General features: G+C 40.5%; 1 protein-coding gene across 1 annotated transcript in view; it reads left to right on the top strand.

Annotated features, from left to right (window-relative positions):
• LOC147747525 (vitellogenin-A2-like) overlaps nt 1–22,895 on the top strand; it is a 71,546-nt gene that overhangs the window by 8,005 nt on the left and 40,646 nt on the right. The window contains exons 8-19 of the mRNA XM_086953992.1: nt 2,434–2,591; nt 2,678–2,843; nt 4,643–4,768; nt 6,241–6,459; nt 8,536–8,759; nt 8,878–8,975; nt 10,087–10,211; nt 12,034–12,135; nt 14,027–14,146; nt 14,237–14,426; nt 14,577–14,670; nt 21,382–21,567. Of these exons, the coding sequence (XP_086810118.1) occupies nt 2,434–2,591; nt 2,678–2,843; nt 4,643–4,768; nt 6,241–6,459; nt 8,536–8,759; nt 8,878–8,975; nt 10,087–10,211; nt 12,034–12,135; nt 14,027–14,146; nt 14,237–14,426; nt 14,577–14,670; nt 21,382–21,567 (1,808 nt within the window). The remainder of the gene's footprint in view (nt 1–2,433; nt 2,592–2,677; nt 2,844–4,642; nt 4,769–6,240; nt 6,460–8,535; nt 8,760–8,877; nt 8,976–10,086; nt 10,212–12,033; nt 12,136–14,026; nt 14,147–14,236; nt 14,427–14,576; nt 14,671–21,381; nt 21,568–22,895) is intronic.

The raw sequence follows: 22,895 nt of genomic DNA, 5'->3' as shown, positions 1-22,895 counted from the left end.
TTCACTGCTACCCAGGGGGCAGAGGAATAATATGGGAGCACGGCCTCCAATCCCAGACCCAAATGTGGAAAAATAGCTTACTGGCCATCCTTAACTAACTCCCACCTCATCCCCAACTACGTTTTCCCTCCTGCAGCTGTGCTTTCTGCTTTCAGCTAAAGCAAGCAAGCAGAACTGTGCTGGCAGGATTTAAGACAGCCCTGCCAGCCTGGTCTGAACATCCTTCATAATGTAGCAATGGTGGATAACAGATTTTCTTATCAACTTTTGCTATGTCATAGCAGTGAGTTACCAGATTTGGAATCTGCTTTAAACAATAGAGGTTTACTATGGAAGCCATGCCTGACAAAGGAACATTTATTTTCACCCAGTTGCACTTCATTACAAATCATCAGCAATAAGTATTGTGGAATGTTCTTTGTTTACTGATGTCTGCTTTGGCTTTAAGGTATATTGAGGCATTTACCCCCAAATGTCCCTTTCGAATGCTTGGAAAATCTTTTATAACACACAAGTATGTAATCCCCTGTATCTCATAAAGAATCATATCTAACCATAAAGACTATGTCTGCCCCCCAGCACCTAATGGACTTCCTCAATCCCTACCTACATTGCATCAACCGATTTTTGAATTCAGAGTTGGCAGTTTGTACCCATGAATTGATGATACATAGGTACTCCTCCCATACAGGAAGAGGCCAGGGCACACAAGTTTAACAGTTGTAACCCCTTCCATGCTCATGACGAGCTCAGCTCGTAATGCAGCACAGTGCTTGTGTGCTCATGACGAGCAGAGCTCGTCATGACCACACCCGTTTTAGTTGTGGTCCAGCACAGGAGGGAAATCCTGCACGCAGCGATGTGGTTAACAAATCCTTGGATGAGGAAAAACATTGATGACACCAGGCTGACTCACTCTGGACACATCAACATCCATCTTATGCTCCCATGCCTCTCCCATGTCAAATGTAAAACCCTAAAGCTAATTCTCTGTCTGTTCACTCCATGCACAAAGAGCTTCATTCTGGATTTATTGCTAGTGATTGATCAATGGGACGACACAGAGCCTCCATTAGCATTCAGCCTAGCAAAGTATTGTTCCCTTTATGCACAAACCTTCTATGGCACTGACTGTGCCTGCGTTTGAGTAACAATTGTAAATGTAAATGTAAATGTATAGGCATTTATATAGCGCACTACTTACCCGGAGGGTCCCAAGGCGCTTCGACCGCTGCGAAACCCTTCCTGGCTTCCCTGAGAGAAGGTCCCTTAATGGGTATCTCCAGGGTGAGACCAGGCATCCCCGGCGGGGCCATTAGTGAAGATGAGGCAAGCTAATGCCCAGAGTTGCCGAGTGTGATCGCTGATCAGAGTGGGCACCGAGGCGAGAGAATTATCGAGTCCGCTGACCCTGGTTCAGAAACCTGCCGCGCCGGGAATCGAACCCTGGTCCCGGGCCGCCCTCTGCTCTCGGGTCTGCCGCCTCTAACTAGTGAGCCACACTACTTCAGATATGTGCTTGAGAAAACACTCTCACTAATTTATTTTTTAGACTTTTTTTAATCACCAACCGGTCAGAGTGCTGTACTGTGGTAACGGCTGGCAAATATGACCATAGATTTTAATTGGGATAGAAATATCTTTAAGCTCAGCCATTTAGCATCAATCAAAAGCATTTTACAGGTCCTACACTGATTTACTTTGTTCTGTAATCCATACATTATTTGTTAATACAGTTGTGCACAAAATGTACTTCTAGACACTTTGCCTCTATAAATTAGACATTGTACTCATACCATCTAAGAGCCCACAAATAGAAAGTAATACCAGTGGGAGAGGCAGAGGAGTAATAGGCACTGCACATTTTAGACAGTAAGAAAGTTTTGATCACCAGGGTCTGATTAAGAATTGGATGATGATGTAATTCCAAAAATTTAAAGACGAATCTGGAGGATAGTCCCACAAGGAATTTCCCACACCATGGTTATATTGTGTAGGAGAAAATAGAACAATACCAGGGATTAATTACTTTCATAATTCAAACGATTTTCCTGGGACAGTTTGGAAAAAACAAACGATAATTCAATGATGTCACTGAAGATTTTCCATCTTCTATTTTTGTCTCTCTGTTTCATATCATAAATACCATTTGTTGTTTGTTCCTCTGATGCATGCTGCCCGTCTAGTGCTCCATCTCTGGATAATGCAAGAAACCCAAAATTACACAGCAACTAATCAAACAGGGATGAGTGTGCTTATAGATGTAGTGTGAGAGAAGAGGCATGAAGAACTATCTTTGGCAATTTAAAAACTTTAAATTTGCGGATACACTCCTTTCCTCTAGCTTCTTGAAAGATATGGCACAGTATGTTTCATGATACTTTCCATTAGTTTTTTTGTAAATAAATTCCACCTATTTTATTTTTGGTACAGGTTGCTGAAACCCTCCAGCATTTAGTGCAAAATAACCAACAACAGGTACATGCTGATGCTCCTGCCAAATTCCTACAGCTCACCCAGATTCTTCGAGCAGCAAACTATGAAAATATTCAAGCCATATGGAAGCAGTTTGCAGACAGACCTCAGTACAGGTGATTTGCTGTTATTATGTCAACCAATGGCTTGTAATACTAGAATTGTATCTGCCTAACACCTGGGATTTGTATGCTACATGCAGGCGCTGGTTGCTGAATGCCATCCCAGCGGTGGGAACCATCGATGCACTGAAGGTTATTAAGCAGAAGATCCACAACCAGGAGCTGAGCCCCAGGGAGGCAGCCCAGGCTGTCACTCTAGCTGTCCAGTTCACAAGAGCAGATCACCAGACCTTGCAAGTGGCTCAAGTAAGTCTAATAAAGTGTTTTCATGTTGTTCTCTCATGTTAGTGGACATTGTGCAGTTATAGCGAACAGTGTAGTATGACTTAGAAGGGAAGTCAAATGCATGATAAAACAACCAAATGTCCCCTTTTAAGGCCTCCTCCAACTGGAGCCTTGGTCAGCCATTATTTCATATATAGAATACCATCCAATGAGTGTTACAGAAATGGTGCCACTGCTGATGTACAAACAAACTTTAATCCTATTTACATCCAAATAACAGGAACAATAGTAGGGATGCATAGTTCTCCAAGAACACTCGACCACAGTAAATTTTAAAGTCAGGTTTTGAGTCACCCACAGCTACAGATATCTTTTCCCTTTCAATGGTGATTTAAATTCTGCTTACCCATCCATCTGTGGTTGATATGACTTCCCTTCTCCTATGTTCTGTTGAACTTTGATCGTCTGTGAAGAGACCAGGTGGTGTTTGTTTTCCTGATTGAAGATTTGCAGTTTGTTACAGGGCATACCATTAGAACATACAGCGGTACCATTGAGTGTTCAGTGTAAAAATGTCATCTAATTTTGTTATCACTTCATTGCAGCTAAAGTTGAACTATTGTAGTGTCAAATTAAAAAAAAATTAAAGAGGAAAAAAAACAACAAGGCGATGGGTGGACTGATTGCAAAAAGTCACAACCACTATCAATCTTTTGGGCTGCATTCCAGTCTATGATTTTCAGCCCAGTAAGCAACTTAATACATCCAAATCAGCTCAGGGGCTGCTTGAATAGGAACAACAATGCACAAACATTGAGGCATGGTCTGTATGAGAACCCATGCAATCCCATACAAGTTTTGGCCTATTTAGGCCTTGTCAATGAGGTATACCTTCAATCCCATGGCACAATGAGCATGGGACCAAAACTGTTCCACTTCAGATAGAGACCAGCCTTATGCATGTCTATATTTGTCCTGTTCTAGTATGAATAATCGAGCTTAAACTCTCTCTGAATGAGAACACAAGCAACCCAAATCTTTTTTCCGCCACTATGGCACTTCAACTTGTCTGGGGTTGCTTGTGTCATCAGGGACTGGATGGCAGTTTGGACTGAACTGTTCCCATTGAAACAGGATCAGGGCTCATTTTCATTTGATTGGCCTCTACTAGATTGGCATAGTGTATGGAAAACACTGGACTGGAACACGGCCCCCAAGAGATTTGCTCTGCCTGAGATTATGTATAGCATTCTATCCATCATATCGGTGTCTGATGCAATTTATGAAAATGTCACACTTCGGATAAATATTCAAAATTCTTCACTCTACAAAGATTGTTTCTGTTTAATTGTGTACTTTGAAGTTTTTATCTAGCATTTTATGTATTGGATACTATTACAAACCCATGAAATTAAATTTTTGATCATGTTGTACCTGCGTATGCCATACCTTTAAGCCACCATTGACTTTTAAAATCACCCTGTCGTTGCTATTACACACCCATAACATGTTAGCTCACTCATATATCCTTAGCTGTCTTGCCTCTGTGCCACTAGTGTATGAAGTTCAATAAATAGCACTTAGGGACATGTAAAGTCCTCTCTTGTAAAATCACTTGATGAATTGTTGTTATGTAGAGTGCTGACCTGTATGATATACCTCAATGATGTGTTTTTTGTAGTGTGTTAGCCATCTTTAACTTTTTAACCCTATTCTCCATAATTGGACAAATGTAGTGAAATGTTCATACCATGTGTGGTGTATAAAATAAACACGGTCTACAAACTTCCAGTGATTAACCTCTGTCCATAACCTTGCAGGATTTAGTCAAAGAGGCAAAACATCAGAAATCCCCTGTTGTATACAAGGCAGCGATCCTGGCATACGGGTCCATGGTGAACAAGTACTGTGGGGCTCATTCTTCCTGTCCCGAGGAAGCTCTATCCGTGAGTAACTTTTCAGTATTGACAAGGAAAATTGTTTTACATATTTCTTTTATAAACACAATCAGTGTGCTCTAGTCAATCTAAGCACTGAAGTATGTGCATTAATATGGTAAAACAGCATCTGTGACCATTTTATGTCCTTCCAAAATTTAACAAACAACAAGAAATATGCCAATACTGATCCACTATTTAAATTATTTCAAACAAGGGTGCAAAAGCCATAAAACAATACACCTGTAAGCTCATTAGTAGCTTTTATTTCAATAGCACAGTATATTTTCAATAGTTTTTCCTCCAAAAGGGAACACATGACTAAATGTGATGAACAAACAATAAATTATGAAAACATTTCAACACCAATAATCAATCCTCTTGCATTCACATACTTCCAAACACATTCACTCTACACAACACCATACATATTCAACCTACTTGGTGCAAAAAGGGGCCGGACAAGTAATCCACCCAGAAAGCACCTAAAATGCCAAACAAAACTGTGGTTAACTTACAATTTTTTTTTTTCTATAACAGTACCCTGTACAATATTTACACTAATAGAATATTTACATTAATCAGGCACAACACAAACAAGCCTAATCAACAAAACCACTGTTTGGCAAAAAAACGTGGTCTAAGCGTTCCAAATCCCTTTGTTCATGGGATTGTCTTCAGGACCAGAAACAACTATTCTGAAAAAGCCACAAGATCAGTTTCAAAGAAAGTAGTTGATGAAGCTGTCGAAAGTAGTTGATGAATGCCCACTCTAGCGGTTCATAAATGACTTGGCTCAAAGGTCCAATAATTGATGGTGACGGCATCCTTCGGCGCCATCTGGTGCTTGAAAAAATCCAGCTTCGTATAATCCTTTTTTGAGCGTGTGCTGCAACAATGTTTTGTGCATGAATGAAGCAAGGTTCCCTTTCCAAACAGTCGTGACACTCAATATCGCCTACCACAATTTAGCCAGTCTTTTGCGCACACTAGTGCTCAAATTCAACCAATGGAAATAATTATTCGACGTGCATTGCACATGTCCAATAGACCATTGCTCATGTAGAACATGGGTGTCTCTGTATCAGAATATTTTTCCTCTTTCTTAGGGTTAGAAATCAAACATTATCATGGATATTTGTACTTTATGTAGAGCAATGTTAACAATAAGTTCACTACATGGAGATGTAGATGTTGTTTGTGGCTTTCGAGGAGAGCGCTTAGCTTGGAAACTGGATTTGAAACCCAGTTATTCACTGCTTTGGCAAAAGAGAAGTAAGAACTACAGAAACACAAACCACCTCTAATTTGGATTATGGTAAGAGGAAGAAAGTGAGACAGAAAGGTCATTAGACAGGGTGACAGAATTATGGGTAAATTATTTTAATACAAAAAAAGAAGGTACAAATAAAGAATAGGAAAGAGAACCTGAGAGTGAAAAAGTGGTAAAATGATGAGCATTAGATGAGTTTCTTTTGCAGCCTCTACATGACTTGGCAGCTGAAGCGGCCAACAATGCCCATGAAGAGGACATGGCACTGGCTCTGAAGGCTCTTGGAAATGCAGGACAGCCGGCCAGTATCAAGCGGATCCAGAAGTTCTTGCCAGGATTCTCTTCCAGCGCTTATCAGCTGCCTGTCAGGATCCAGACTGATGCAGTGATGGCTTTGAGGAACATTGTGAAGGAGGATCCAAGAAGGGTAAGAAAGAAGGAGCCAGATTCATCAAAACAACCATCATACTAAAATGCATATCAGAACCAAAAGAATAATTGTATAACTCACCCTGAGCACAATATGTGATTGAATATCCATTTCAGTTGGTTGGTTTGTCTACATACAATCACCATAAAAAACCCTAAAAGAACTCTTAAGTTTCATACTTATACAAAAGACAAATAATGTTGACATTTATGTGTTGCTTTGTGCACTGATTTATTGTCTTTTGGGTCATTAAAGGACAATTTAGCTTTCAGATCTTGGCTACCCTTAACAAATAGGTGGTGCTCTCCCATAGATGTCTTTCCAAATGTTGTTCAAATAGCGCATTCGAGTGTGTATGCCATCATACATGTATATGTGTGACTTTAATCTGCACACATTTTCGTAAAACTTCCAATTTCACATTCTGATATCAGTATATAGCCCAGATGGAGAGTGACTTTAAGATATCTCAGATTTACCGTAAACTATTGTTAGTTAGCAAAGGAAGCATTCATTGATCTATTGTATGTCCCTAGCAATAAGATTAAATGTAGCCTTCTATGTAATGTCTGTGTAGTACCAAAGTAGTGGAATTCTATAGGCACAGCACAGTATGAGTGTAAAGAGTATACAGAAAAAGAAGTTCATTCTTCAGGCACTTTGGTAGCAATTTTACATTAGGTCTGCCTTCTTTTAAAGCAACACAAAAGAAAATAGACCACATATGTTAAACCTAATATGAGTATACATGTATTCCAAATTGATATAATTTAATATACTCACATGCTTCACTGGATTGATGGTTGCAAAATCAGTTGTTCTCTATGTTTGGGATTCAGGAAGACTTTCTAAAAAGTGGACAATTTTTAGTTCAGTGATGTTTTCTGATATAAAATATCATAAACAAAACATGAGGGGTGCAGAAGTCTCTTGTCAGAATCAGGTGCCTTCTAAGTGTAATTTAATGGAGATCCAGTAGCACAATAGAGTGTGTCTTGTTTCTGTTAACATTTGATAGGCAGCCGCCTATTTTGTAATAGGCCTTTAACCATTCTGGAGACACACAATAGGTAACTGCATTCTAAATATAGTTTTTATTTTCTTTATTATACGTTTTTACTCATACCACCAGAAGTGATTAACCCACTTTGGTTCATCTACTAAAGTAACACCAGATTTTCCAATGTTTCCCTTACATAAATATTTCATCATTAATTTAAATTATAATTTAAGAAAAAGGCCTCTGATGCACAAATTTGGTTATGTCTCAGATAAGTATAGCCATTCTCTATGAAGCATTCCAATTGCATACTTTTTCCGACAAAATCTTCCTAATCCTATGTATAGGAAGTCTCTAAATTTTAGAAAATCCTCATCCTTATATTATGATGCCTCACATTGCTGACCTGACAGTTTTGCATGCAGGGTTTTGGATGTTGTTATACAAAGGTCTGCTTTACTTAAGAGAAGGTTTGTAACAAAGACCAGAAATATGAATTTAGAGGGAATACACTGTGTTTCATGGTAATTGTTTCAAGTTAACATATTGATTCTCATGGCCAGAGCTTTGCAGGACCAGGCACATTAACAAATATGCAGGTCCACTCCAAGTGCTGTTGGAGTACACATCTCATATTGAGTGTCCCTAATTCACTGATACTCTGCCATGTCTTATCACTTGCACATTTTGAAAATAAAACTTTTAATTACACTTTGTTGCTTCTTATGTGGTACATTGAGTATTTCACCTAAATCTTTTAATAGTAGTTGAATATTCATAGCACCTGGTGATTCTGTTATAGTTGTTGCACTGAAGATAGATGGTTTGAAAGTTGGACAAGTATTGATGGTTGCATGTCAGCCATCCTGATATCATCTTACACAGATGAAGAAATAACTGAGCAGAAAGGCGCCTCTTTAGTGACTACACACCCCACAGCATCTTCTGGGTATAAAGCTATTTATCAGTACAAATACATGTATTTTATACAAAGGTAAATTTGAATCACAGGATACTGGTTATGTGTTTTGACGCTAGATATTTCAATTGATATATTATGTTTCTCTCTGTAGGTTCAGGAAATTCTTCTGCAGATCTTCATGGACCGCCGAGTTCGTACTGAAGTTCGGATGATGGCCTCTGTGGTTCTGTTTGAAACCAAGCCTGGTCTCGCCTTAGTGACAACCATCGCCAACATTGCATCAAAGGAGAGCAAAGTGAACCTACAACTTGCAAGCTTTGTATATTCACAGATGAAGGCCTTGTCCAGAAACCGTGTCCCATCGCTCCATCAAGTGTAAGCATCAAAGTGGAAGATTATGTTATGGATAAAAACTTAGAATAAAATGTAATCATATATGCCAAATCATTTGTAACAAGACCTCAGTGATAAGAGTTAACATCATTTCCTTTAGAGCTGCTGCTTCCAGTGTTGCTGTAAAGATGTTGAACCCCATGCTCGACAGAATGAGCTATCGTTATAGCAAAGCTTTACATGTCGGTTCATTCCAACGTAAGTACATAAAATGTTTGGCAGACAGTTTTCCAATTGTTTTGCCTGTCTGCTTACCAGTTTCCCTAACCCTACCAGCTATGATGTAGGCCACACAAATGCATAATACAGAAATATATAGTTGACCCTTGAAGTTCTATAGAACTATGACTACAATTAAGTAATAGTGTTCATATAAGATAAATGCAAGTAAATCGCAATTATCATAATATTTTTAATACAAACTATCAAAAGTCAACCACTTTTTTACAGACAGAAGATATTTTGAAAGCATGGATTGCTTTTAGCCCTCACTCACTATCATAATTGCCTTCAGTACCAAATATTAGTGCTCTAACACAAACACGCCCTCCACATGGTCAGGAGGAAGACAGTGTGCTGGTGATACCAGGAGCACACCAAGTATCTCGGATGTGGAGATCTGGAGGTACCCAAATTGAAAGAAAAATAACTCGTAGCTTCAGAATGGAAAGTTAAATTAGTGTTTGAGGACACCTTGATCTAGTGAGTACACACCACATATTTGATGGTGACACAGATAAGAACAATTAAAATTAAAATTTGGGGGGATACAAAATACCTAGGCAGTGATAATCGATCATTTGTGGTTTTACCTATTTCCACACAGTGCTAAGGTTGTAAACATTGACTGCCATTGGATCAGAATGAGATACCACTCAGAATGTGCCTATGAAATAGGGCTTGTTGTGAAAGTGTATTTCCAGAAGTTGTTCCTCATGGAAGATGCCTCTATTGACATTTATATGAATTGCAAAGGTGATATGTGCCTCACTTGGCCAATAACACATTCCTCATAAACGAACATGGATGATCAGCATCTTTAGGTGGTATGTAGAAGTGAAATATGAGTTTTCTGTGCGTATATATAATCTGAGAACATTTTCTCAGAATCTTTTATATATTTCAAGCTCAATGCATTTCACGCTGATGGGGCAAAATCTGATTATCAAGCGCACATGTCCTGGAAACTTAGAATCTTGTACAGTGTCTTAACTTGTCATGCACTTATGCAAGGGCCACAATAAAGCAGCAGGAAGATGAACCATCCATTCCATTTTTTAAAGAACATGTATTTATTGTTTTACTTTAGATGCACTTATGGCTGGAGCAACTGCAGATGTCTTTATCATGAACAGCGCAAACACAATGTTCCCAGTGTTCCTCCTTGCCAAAACCAGAGGGTACATCCTCGGCGCAGAGGCTGATATTCTTGAGGTAAAGACTGCTAGTTTGCCATGGTAAAGGAGCCTACTTCTAGACCAGTAAATACAGAATGGATGAATTGTCATTTTAACCAAAGCACTGAAACCTTCAAACCACTACTCTGACCCTTTACCTGCAAAGTTCTTGATTGCGATGAAGAATTCTATGCTTCCACTTTGGACCAAGATATTCAATGCCACCCTACTTCAAGGCAATATCCCTGATTACCTAAATACGGGGCAGCTAACTCCCATTTTCAAAACTCCCATGGCTGACCACGAAGACCTCAACAACTTCCTCCCAATCACCAACATTCCGACTCTGGTGAAGCGCCTCAATAGATGTGTCTATGTACACTTTGCAACCACATAGACCAATTTCATTACCTTGACCAATTCCAATTTGGCTTCTCTCTGGGTCACAGGCCTATTACACACATAGTTGATGACATTAAAAATACTGGATCAAAACTAATCTTGCCTTCTAATCCTCCTCGACCTCTCATCAAGTTTTGATACACAAGACAGCCTCCTAAAATGCAGATTGAGTCTATCTAGGTCTGTTTTCAACTGGTTCACATCATTTCACCATAAAAGGATACAAAGAATTAAGGTCAATCTGTCTCTGTCCAAGTCTACACCGGTCACAGTAGGGGTCCAAAGGGCTCCAAGATCTCATCCACTCTCTTCAACCTGTTCATGGAGCCTTTAATTAAAATCTTGAAATCATCTAACACCCACTATCACATGTATGCTGATGACACCCAACTTGACTTGACAATCCCTTCCCTGAGGCTATCAGGCCCCTCAACATATCTCATCTATTAACTCTCAAAAGGAATTACTCCTAATTCCCCCACCCAAGCAATTTCCCATTATTGAAGAATATTTGAAACAGCTAACTGCTTTTAACTGCATGCTACAATCCCTAGTAATGTCCAGGCTGTACTATGGAAGTGCAACCCGTTGAGATTTATTGAGATACAAGATGGCCTTAACTCCGCAGCAAGGCTCATCACAGGACCCAAAAGAAACAACCTCATCTCAACAGATTTGAAATCTCTGAACTGGCACCCATGTAAGGCTCAGATTCCACTACAAATTGCCTGTATAACCCACAATGCCCTACACTTCAACACCTCACTGTACATTGCGCAAAAAACTGGATTGATCTGGTGGCTGTAGGTCCTCTAGAAGCACCTGCACTTTATTGTTGAAACTACAGTAATTTCATAAATAGAAAACCTACAACTGTGCATTCTAGGGCATTGTTCCTAGAATTTGGAGCTCCCTGCCCTCCGAATCCAGACTGAATCCCTTACCTGTGACTTTCAAAAAAGAAGTTTAAGCCTTGTTGATGAATACTAGAATTCACAAACTCTACCTCTGGACCACGTTATGGAGCATTTTCTTCACCCATGTTTGCAATTTCCTACCAATGCTTCTGTTTGTTTCATATTTGCATTGTCCTTCAGGGTGAATTAATACCACCCCCTTGACTTTGCAACAGCTATTTTCATTCTTGAATTTGTTATTTCATTTTGATCCACTTGTTTCCTTTCCCTGACTATATGTAAAGTGCTCTGATACCTTCTTGGGTCTTGTTTGCGCTTTATAAAACCTTAATAATAAAAATGAATAGAATAATTAAAGGTAGATATAATAAAATGTGTATCAGGAAATGGGAGAAACCTTGCAAACCAAAAGCCATTTGCCATGCTGCTGTAAGGGAATAACTATTGCAGTTCATAATGTACCAAATCAGTGATCAACATGTTGCTAACTGATACATCACCGCTCTCTACAGAAACTTACATTTGAATATTTGTTACTAGATTGCTGTCCGAGCTGAAGGTCTGGAACAAGCTCTCAGGAAACAGAATACTCCGTTTGCTGAATACCCAATGCGCAAAAAAATCCAGCAGATTGTAAAAACGGTAAGGTATTCATTCACATTTGTTGAACTTATTATTTACACACAATAGATTTAAAGGCAGCATTTCCATAAATACCAGGGCACACCCAATTCTACTTCAGTCAGACAATGCCTGTCAAACATCAGACACACTCCAACCGAAAGTCTCACACAAGTTCTCAATATGTGCACTGTTGCTAACATTAACCATTTCAGGTAGTCATTGAATCACACAAGAGTATTGTTTGAAAATACATTTTTCCTAAAATTGCTCAAATTATTTTGGTTATGATTTAGAAGCAGGCAGCTATGTGAAACCCACAGGTTCCTATCAGATATAAATCTACCACTGGGTGTGTTACTGATGGCTGCAGTGGTGTGACTGCTGTCTGGATTTGCTGCATCTGCCACGAACCAGAAGATGTTTACAAAAATGCAAACCTTTGTAATATTATGTTTGGTAACACTAAATTTTCATTTAAAAATTTCCAACAAAAATAAATAGAGCCTAACAATGAATATTAAATCAGTCTTTGCTGCTAGAGTCATGAAGAAGAGGTATAGGAATTGATCTGTCTAATGATAACGAGCCTTTTGGAAAATGCAGGTCTTTCTTTGTGCCTGAAATGCCATTTGGTCTGGCTAGCATGTGTTAAGATATTTAATAGACTAGGTGGTCACTCCATTTTTTGTTGCACTATGAACAAATCATTTGGGTGCAAAACAGTGACCCATCGGAGTTGAAGACACTTACACAAAATGAAGCTAATTTAAATCTCACTTGACACATGAGCTCCTTGTTTCTACTTTTCTAGCAGAGCACCACACATCATTCAGATTTCTGCCTTGTTGGTGAGTCGTGTGTTGATGAAAGCGCTACAGCTAACACATCATGAGCCCCCTTGTAAAACTTGACTTCCAACCACCCATCATGCATTAGTGGCCTGTAATCATTACTTGTGAAACAATGTCCTTGAAATGCAATCTGTTTGCACTCTGAGTATGGGATATATTGAGTTCCCTGCATATGTCAGTCCCAGGCAGGAAAAATAGGCCCATCCTATTTATGAGGCCAACAGAGGTATAGACCAAGTGCATAGGCCAGGTGACCTATACATTTGGTCTATACTGCTGTTAGCCTCGTACATAGGGTGTGGAAGGTGGGTTATCGGGTCAAGAGTTTCCAACGCCAGAGCCTGCTTGTGGCTCTGCTGTCCGAAACATAATGGGTGTCCCAACCCAAACTTAAGTGGAGGAACTTACATTTTTGTGGCACCGGACCATTAATGAATTACAGCAGGATGCTCATTCTGCCGAAATCTAAAAGCTGTCCATAGTTTCCCATTACATAAGCTGGCCAAATGGCGGGCTGGCACTAGTGGTTAGATAGTTCAACTATCGGTGCTCTTGCAATCCATTTATTTAATGTGTGACTACTGTGGTGACAGACACATAGAACAATTGATTTAGGACATGTGAGGGACTTCAATAAGTATCCTAAGAACTCTCTCTGATGTCGGGCATCCAGAGACCCAACTTCTCCATGGGAAGATGATCTCAATCAACATATGTTGGATGGGTGGTTTCAGAATCTGTAGCACTCTCTCTGAGGAAGATGATATATTTCTTTTGTCACAGCCAAGACAGAGAATCCTCAAGCAAACATCCTTAGAGAAGCAGCTCAGAGTGTCACTTCTTCTCAGTTTTTAAAAAGTTGCTGGAAACCCAGATGTACACTGATGCAGCCCATGCCTTGGGCAAAAGTTTATTGGCTAAGATTTAGTCTGAATGGTATCTGCTTTCAAGAGCATTGCATCAAACACTAATTACTTAGTGAAGTTAGTTTTACAAAGCATTTTGGTTTTATAAAGCTGTTTTGTATTTCTTACTACTTGTGTTCTCTGTTTCCACAGCTGCTGGGCTTTAAGGCTCTGCCTGCAGATGCCCCATTAATCTCAACTTACATCAAGCTGTTTGGTCAGGAGATGGCCTTCCTTGACATTGACAAGGAATTTATTCAGACTGCCATTAAGGTAACAACAGCTCAATTCTGCATTCTCATAGCTTTCTACAGCAGCAGTACCTCTCATTCAACGATCCTCTGTTTTATTCACTCACTACAGGCTCTCAATGAACCAGCAGCAAGACACAGTATGGTGAAGACTGTTATCAACAAACTTCTTAATGGTGTTGCAGGTCAATATTCCCAACCGGTGTTGGCAGCTGAGGTTCGACAGATCGTTCCCACTTGTGTTGGTCTGCCCATGGAATTGAGCATATATTCTGCTGCTGTAGTGAATGCTGCACTTAACAGTAAGTTTCTAATATTCACTTATTTAATACTTATATCAAGAAATTATGATGAGAACAACAGTTTAATATTGAGCTAGTGCTGCACAGAGATGTGGGCCTATTTTGAATGTTTGTATCTGTCTGCTTCAATACTAATCTTTCTTTTTGCAGCTGATGTGAAGGTGACTCCCTCTCCATCCTCGGATTTCAGCCTTGCTCAGCTTCTTGAGTCTAATATCCAAGTTCATGCTGATGTAGCTCCAAGGTAAAATACATATACATTAATTTATCCAATGAAGACTGGCAGAAATTTAAGTGACAAAAATTATCATTGTTAATATCCAGCGTGACTGAACATTGTGCACCTACATTTGAAAAAATTGCCATAATCCTAATGATTTTTTTTAATCCTAAAAAGTTACATATAACAATTTGGCCCCAAGTATATGCCAGGTGTAACCAGGTGCTGAGATGCCAGGTGGCTGAAATTAATGGTTCTGGTCAGTATATTTGCACCTATCTATGGGGTCGATTAGGATGGCGGACGGACAAAGTCCGTCCGCCATCCTGTCTGGGGCAGGGACCATCCGCCTCAAGGGCGGAGGTACCGTGCCCCGAATTTGGATGCGCCTGCCACAGTGGCGGGTGCATCCCGCATTGTTAAAATTGCGGCCGACGGTGCTGAAAGGACCGTCTGCCGCAATGTCAAAAATGCATGTTGTGCATTTCTCGGGACAACATGACAGGCACGCGCGGTACCTGCCTTGTTGGGGGGGGGGCCTGCCCACCCCCCCTTCACCCTGGGGGCCCACAACGGGCCGCCAAAGCAAAGCCTGTATGCCTTTCTGTGGCAGCATTGCCTCCACGGAAAGGCATCTGCATCCGGCCATCCTAATATGGCTGGCGGTGTCTGATAGACACCGCCACCATATTAGACCTTGCAACCGTGGCGGAAAAGCGACGGACGGTCTTCCCCTCCACCACGGTCCCCCCCGCCATTGTAATATGGCGGGGGGAAAATGGGTGGCGGTCTGGCATTTTTGGCGAACGCAATCCTATTTGACACCTATGTCTTATATCAGGTAAAATCAATGAAAGTGGGGAATAACTGTTGATTCCTAGAATTCATTGCAAAATTATGTGGGATGTAAGACACACATTTTCCACCTGCTTTAACCAAGTTGGTGCTAGGGTGCTGGTGCAGGGTATGGCTGGAGAGAGGTGAGGGCAGTTGATGGGACTGTTACTTGGAGCACTGCATGTTCCCCCTTGTTCTGGCTGAAGGTCAGATGCAGAGGGACAGGGACAGTGCTGCACTGCTGCACTTTCCACTTACGAGTTTACTGACTTACTTGTAGTTTATTGTTTAATGTTTGTATTTACTTAAAAGCAGGAGATGCAATGTTTAATTAATGAAGCTTTGGTTACTACCATATTACTTAATAGAGTGTATACCTCTTAGAAAGAGTGTGGTTCAGCCCCACCTGGTTTACACTTTAAACACAACATTCTTTTAGCATGTTTGTTAAACAATTCTGAAATGTCTTTTGTGTATGAGAAATGACAACATGTCCTGAGCACAAAAAAACAAAGCTCACCTTTTCTGGATTACAAGAATGAAAGGGTTGTGTTCAAGTTTATGAGTCTTACGCTGTAATTATTATACATGGTGTATGTGTGTCTGTATATCCCATACCTTCAAAAAAGCACTTTCAAATTGCTTTCCAAACTCATAGGTTCTTATAAAAAGCCTTATACAGGCCTAGTTCAGTAGAAAAAACTTCTGAAACCAGAAACATATTATCATGCATCCCACTTTCCTCTGATTTCTATAAACTGTGCATATTTGGAGAGATTTACAATATTTGTCTTGTACTATTAATACCAATGATATTGATAATAGCTTAAGGTTTATTTCAAATTTTCGGTATGTTGAAATGGACAAGCAGAGAAACGGGTATAGAAAATTTAGTTGGTTTTACTTTTATTTACCAACTGCCTGAAAAATAGTCTTAGCAACTGTGGGAGTTTAAGTGGGCCCACTAGATCAGGATGATGGGTGAGTAACCACAGGCATTTGATGCATGCTGTTCCAAAGTTCCCACAAAAATAGGCTAAGTGGAGCAAGCAAAAAAGCTTCTTAAATGTATCCTGTCATTGGGTTTTATGAGTCAGGTTGAAAGCGTTCTGTAGGGAAATAAGGAATATACAAAACCAATGATTGAAAAAGCAGGAAAATTAAAAGAATAATGGATATGTAGTTGTAATCTCTGCTTTGAAATAGTTAACTATAGTATACAGTCCGTACTGATTTTGCTTTAGTAAAAGAATACAGGTGAAATATAGGAACATGTTTTAGAAGCAATTCAATGTGAGCAACAAAATGATGGACTTTAACAGAAGTCAAAAATTACTATCAATCTGTGTGGTCCTTGAGCAGAACAGATGCCAATGTCTAAACCTATTCATGTATAGCTACAGTTTAATAAGACTTTGATTATATGATCAGTGAGTGCAATCACCACTGAGGTTGAAGCATAATCAGCTCACTGGCGACAAAACAGAGATAATCCTCTTTAGGTTGAAGGGAGGTCTATCTATTCCACTGATGAAAGTTTCCTTCACTGAGTTACTTTAATAGATCAAACTTAAGTATGAACTTTAAGTTAGACGACAAACTGGCAATATAGAGCACAACATTTACTTCCAAGCAGCACTGTTAACATAGTAAGTTTAGACTTTCTCTGGCTCTTCGTAAATATGATGATAACTTGCAAGATAGAGGTTGATTCAATGACTCAAATTAGTCCTTCAAAATAGTTTGAAGGTCTATATATTTACATGAAACTCCACATCATACAGCGCTTAAGTACCAGACTGCCTCCTAGAACAGACAGGAGCATTATGATCATCTGAAATTAACCTGCTGAATATCTTTAAATGCCAAGGACAGAAGATGGGGAAAGAAGCCTCTCATTGTTACAACCTAGATTGTGAATTGCTATTCTTGCCATTAGAAGAGCCAGTACCCTAGAATTTGCTGCTTGGAAAAAGTGAATCAAGAATCCAAAGAAATTGAATGTGGATAGACATGTAGTTTTTTTGGACAAAGCTTCATCAATTAGGTTGTAGCATACAAACTTGAAAAACCTTGCAAAACTTAGAGTACAATTTTTGTAGAGTAAGTGCAACAGAGATGTTGTTTAATAGTGTCCAACTAATATGTGTAGTACAACTGAGCCCTCGCATTTACAAGAATGTACATAAGCTGCACATAACTAATATAATTATTTTGAATCAAACATTTCGGTGAGGAAAGATGTTCATATTTCCAAAATAGTGTTTTAAAGAGCAATTTAGCCTTATCTATAGCAGTTTATTAAGGTTGTAGCCATTACATGAGCTTAATGTGAATGTTGTCTGTCACTAGGACCTTTTTCTTACCTCTATTTGCTGATTGGGTTTTAGAATTTTTCTTCCACATACATATAGATGGAGGACGATGAATGGGAGGCATTCAGTTTGTCCTGGTGGAGCATTAGCAGTGTGCACAGTCATCATTTTCCTATTTTGCAAAAGAAGAAACAAAACTACCATTCCCAGAATGAAATTGCACCTTTATATGGCCACAAACCCTCACGGTGACTCACAATATGTCTGTACAGTTAAGTACACATTATAGTAGAAACTTGTGATAAGGTTGAAAGGTGGGGGGTCTGGCTGAGAGGGCCAAGATGGCAGTTGCACTTTGAGAGTGCTCCATGACCTCCTCCCAAATCTGCTGTTATCCTTCATTGTCAGCCACACTGGTGGCTCCCAATAACCTGAGGCCTAGGGAAAGGCCGACCATTCCAGTGTAACAAAAGGACAACTGAGACGCTGGTCAAGGCAGGCAAGAGGTATGGCCATAACATTCCGCAAAGCAGGACTGACATCGGAACAGTTGCAGCTCCAAGGAGAGACAGTGCTGCAGCTGAGAGAGAACACATCCGGGTATTTGGGGAGGCTGCGGGCGCTGCAGAGGTTGCCTGCACCAAAGCTGCATGACTGTGGTCACAAGGTGGGTGATTGGCCATGGCCTTGTCTACAGTATTCCACAGCTTTGTGCCCCCCAACAGAAGTGGGCTAGGAACCCTGCAAGAGGCACCCAATAGTTCACGGCCCACTCCTGCCTGGGAAATATTTAACCACAGGAGCTGTTGCTCATAAAAGGATGTACCCTTCCCTCCCACAGTGGAAGACACATGCAGTCGGCTGTTGCCTGCTTATACTGCCCACCATCCTCAAAGAACCACTGGGGGCAAGTGGGCTTACGGTAGATCACCAACAAGCTGAATCTACTGCCACCCTTTGCCCCCTAGCCACACCTGATATTCTTGAGCCAGATCACACCAGACCCACATGGGAATGGCCCGGGATGCATTCTCAATGGCCACTTATTTCCCCCTGTACCTAGTGAGGTGAGGGACTTCTGTGAGGGGCGGGGAGCAGAAAATGCCTATCATGGGCATTGAAAAGAGGCTGCCGTAGGGACACAAATCCCGAGAGGCTAGGGCTTCCCTCCCCCAATAGAGACATGCAACAGTAGTCTGCTGGCTCCTTCTGCTGCCCTTCCCCTCCGCAAGGACCTCCTGGGGGCGTTAGCAGGCCAGTGACATGACATCCAACATCAGGCCCTCTGCAGGGAAACTTGGGCAACAAAGATGCTACAGCACTACAGATCTCCGTGGGAGACTCACGAGCTAGCCCCTGAGCTGGTCACCCTTGCCTGGGCCTTGGTGGATACAGGGTAAGTCCTGGAGAAACCAGAGGTCAGAAGGTGCCATCAGCCTGTCCCCAGAGACCTGTGGAATCTTTGTGTTACCCAACCCCTGCCCTTGCCTCCAAGAACAGTGTGGGGTGGGCACTGCATCATGGGGGAAAGACAATGGCATGGGTGCTCAATCTAAAATGAACGAATACATGCGTCGCTCCTCTGGTGTGACCGGACCCCACAAGAATGTCTCATGCAGCTCCCTATGGAATCTGGAGATCCCGCAACCATCCTGCATGCCATCCGGTCCTTCCAGAAAGCAGCAGAATCCAAAATAGGAGTGATAAAAGTTGATGTATCGATCCTACGCCAAGATCTCAAGAATGTGGCATCCAAGGTTACCGAAGCGGAGAGCAGGGTCTTGAGCCTTGAGGATGACATGGCAACCTTGAAAACGTGAGCTCCAGGCTGCTGTCCACTCTCATTGCCCTTGAAACTCAAGCAGAAGACAGCATAAAATAGGTCTCACAGAAAAAAGGTTGCGCCAGAATAACTTATTCTTTGTCGATTTCCCTGAAGATACGAAGATTAAGAACACTGATTCCTTCCTAGAATTCTGGCTTGTGTCCTTTATGCTATCAGGTCACCTGTCCAACTTATTCATAATTGGAAGGATTCACTGCTCCCTAGCACAATGACCCCTACTGGGGGACCCCAAAGACCTCTGATTGTATTAATCCCTTCGATGCTTGTGACGGAACCATTCCGTCATCAGTCACGGTTGAGCTGTGCTAATGACGGAATCGTTCCGTCACAACCACACCCAGTTATGGAATGTCCAGCACACTGAGGAAATCGGGGCCACACGGAAGGTGTTAATATAGAACTATAAAGGGACACACATGATCTGTTGAGGAAGCCAAACAAAAAATGTGTGCCATGAGCCACCACTATATGCTGATATTCCTAGCACAACTCTAAGTCCTCCTTCAAAAGAGATCCTATTTCTTTGAGACACCCAAGGCAGCTTGGTAGAGGGTAATGGAGAGGTCTGAACTACTGGTTCCTGGGACTCATTGGGGGTGTTCCCCGAGCAACACCTCTTGTGCAGCAGCGACTGCACCACAATGATCCTCCTGGTGCTGGGCCAGTTTCAATCAAGGGTAGGCACTTTACACTCTCTGACAGCCCACCCACATGCAATGATACCTGAAACTGAGAGACCAACCAAACCTAGATAATCTTCACCAATGGGGTCACCTCTTTCCTGGAAACTCAATTCAAGAAGAGAGTCTGGATACAGACCACTTGAGCAGAGACCTTATGACTACTATGGTTCGTCCTGGTACTATATAGTGTGAATGGAAAAATGACTGTGTGATCCTGGGGGCCTAACTCTAAAGAGCGTTATCTTTGGTCTGCGTTTGTTTATGAGATTTTTAAGCGGATGTATGAGGCAACAAATGATTCTGGGGAGGAAGTGCAGGTTGGTGTTGTTGGGGGAGGTGACATTATGGTGATCTTCTGTTAGTTTGTTGTTTGTTGAGCCAGACCTTTTTCCCTAGGCCCTGATACAAAACACAAACAACTTGTAAACATCGGTATTTTTTTAGCAAATTGCTCACCAGGATGAAGACACCTCACGCAGGGACTCCAACACATCTAAAACCGCATCCCAGATAAAATGATGTTCTTCTTAATGGCTTGAAATTTGAACGGTCTCCTGGACCGCATAAAATGATTTGTAGTGCTAAAATATGCCACCAAATCCAACCCTCAATCCTAATGTTACAAGAGATACATGTTTCTCATTTCCTCCAAGTGCCTTTAACTTGAAGGATCTTGGAAGAGCAATTTTGCTGGTCTATTGCTGCCAAGCTAATGATCCAAGAATTTGTAAGCAGCATATTATTCCTAAATATGGGCTTACCTTTTCCTTTCTCTATCTACTTGGCATATCATATTATCTTATATCAGGACTAACAGGAATGTGTACCCTAAATTTAAAAATATTTCATATTACCTCACACTGGTGGCTTTTCTCTACAAATCAAGTGTCGCACATATTGTGTTAATAAATACTCAAACTCAAAAGATACGTGGTAGATGAGAATTTCCTATTGTATGCATGCAGTCCTACTATGACCACCGGCTGCTGGTCCACAATATATTGGTGTCTCACTAGTACGTTCATTTCCACAAATAGTAACCTTTTTCTTTCAGTGTGTCCAAGCACACAGTGGCGACTATGGGTATCAACACCCACCTCATCCAGTCTGGAATTGAGTTTCATGCCAAGGTTCGTGCAAATACCCCAATGAAATTCACAGCCAAGATTGACATGAAAGAGAAAAATATCAAGGTTGAGACAACGCCATGCCAGCAGGAGAATGAACTATTAATAACCAGGTATTCCATCTATTTGTATATATTTGTTAACATGGATTTGTTGCAGTGCTGAGGTGTTGTTTCCTTTATCATAAAAAATTCTTAAAATTTTAAAAATAGTTTTCCTGAGAAATTGACGTGACTACATTTTGTGACTAGAGGATCTTAATGTTTCTTTGATTTGGTAAATTATCAAGGTTCTGAGCATTCCTTTTTAACAAGGCAAAAGCACTGACATGTAGAAAAAAACATCTTTGGTACTGCATTGCCTAACCGGTTGCTGTGCTTCATAAAATATTCCCTTTGTTTTAACGATAAATGAGAAGATATGCACCACTCACCTACAATTTCATTCTATGAGGGCAAAGGCATGAAGTTTGGTTTTTACGATATAAATGTATGGAAACAGCTGTACTAAGTGTGTGTGCTCTTAATTACAAATGTGGAATCACTCCTAAGATGCATACAGCTATTCTCTCTATTTTTGAAAGTTACAGGGAGAGATGGTGTAAATTTCATAGACAGCCTCACAATCTACTTCCATTTAACATGTTCGCTTAGCCCAAATATATATGGGAGTCAATTCCTGACCTAAAGAAGTGTTGGGTTATTCATATCTCTAACACTAGTTCTGGTCAGTACTTTTCGCCCCTACATGGTATTATACATCTATCACTGTATAGTAGGGATAGTAACCCATTACCCTTATCTTCCTAAAACAAATGCTCCAACAAACATTCCATAGTCTCTGTTATGTTTTTATCCACCAACTTTCCCTTTTTACCATTATGTCTATGAGTGAAAATGTCAAGACTAAAATGTCCTTTGCCTCAGAAAATGATGGATCTGCATGAATTGAAATGGAGAAAAAAGTATACAGTGTCACAAAAAGCAAAGTACACTGATACTTCAGTTTTGGTTTTTGTAGAAAGGGTCATCCATCTTGCTTTTTCCAGACCCACACCTCACAAAAAATTGGCCTGTTTGGCATTAGCTGGGCATCTCTAAAACAGTAACTAAAATTACACAATTAGGTTAGACCTTGATAACTTCATATTTCTTGAGTCATTATTATATATATTGTCATCTGAGTTTCAAAGCACTGCCCTAGAGCAGGTAATGGATAATTTGCCCTATCTTTACCCTCCTTTGTATAGTCCTTTATAGACTTGACTGCATCCTAACTAGTACTGTGTTTATTTGATGAGATGGTCATAAAATATATGCTACTTGGGCCAATGACAATAAATTAAAAGCTATTTTATATATAAATAAAAGGTAGATTCAACTATACACAAACCGACCAGTAGATATAAGATGGTATGTGGCAATTCCCTTGACTGAGAGTG

The sequence above is a fragment of the Lissotriton vulgaris genome, chromosome 1_1 (genome assembly GCF_964263255.1).
Source record: "Lissotriton vulgaris chromosome 1_1, aLisVul1.2, whole genome shotgun sequence".
Taxonomy (NCBI): domain Eukaryota; kingdom Metazoa; phylum Chordata; class Amphibia; order Caudata; family Salamandridae; genus Lissotriton; species Lissotriton vulgaris.
The sequence above is the reverse complement of the archived record's forward strand: the minus strand, read 5'-3'. Positions and strand labels throughout refer to the sequence as shown.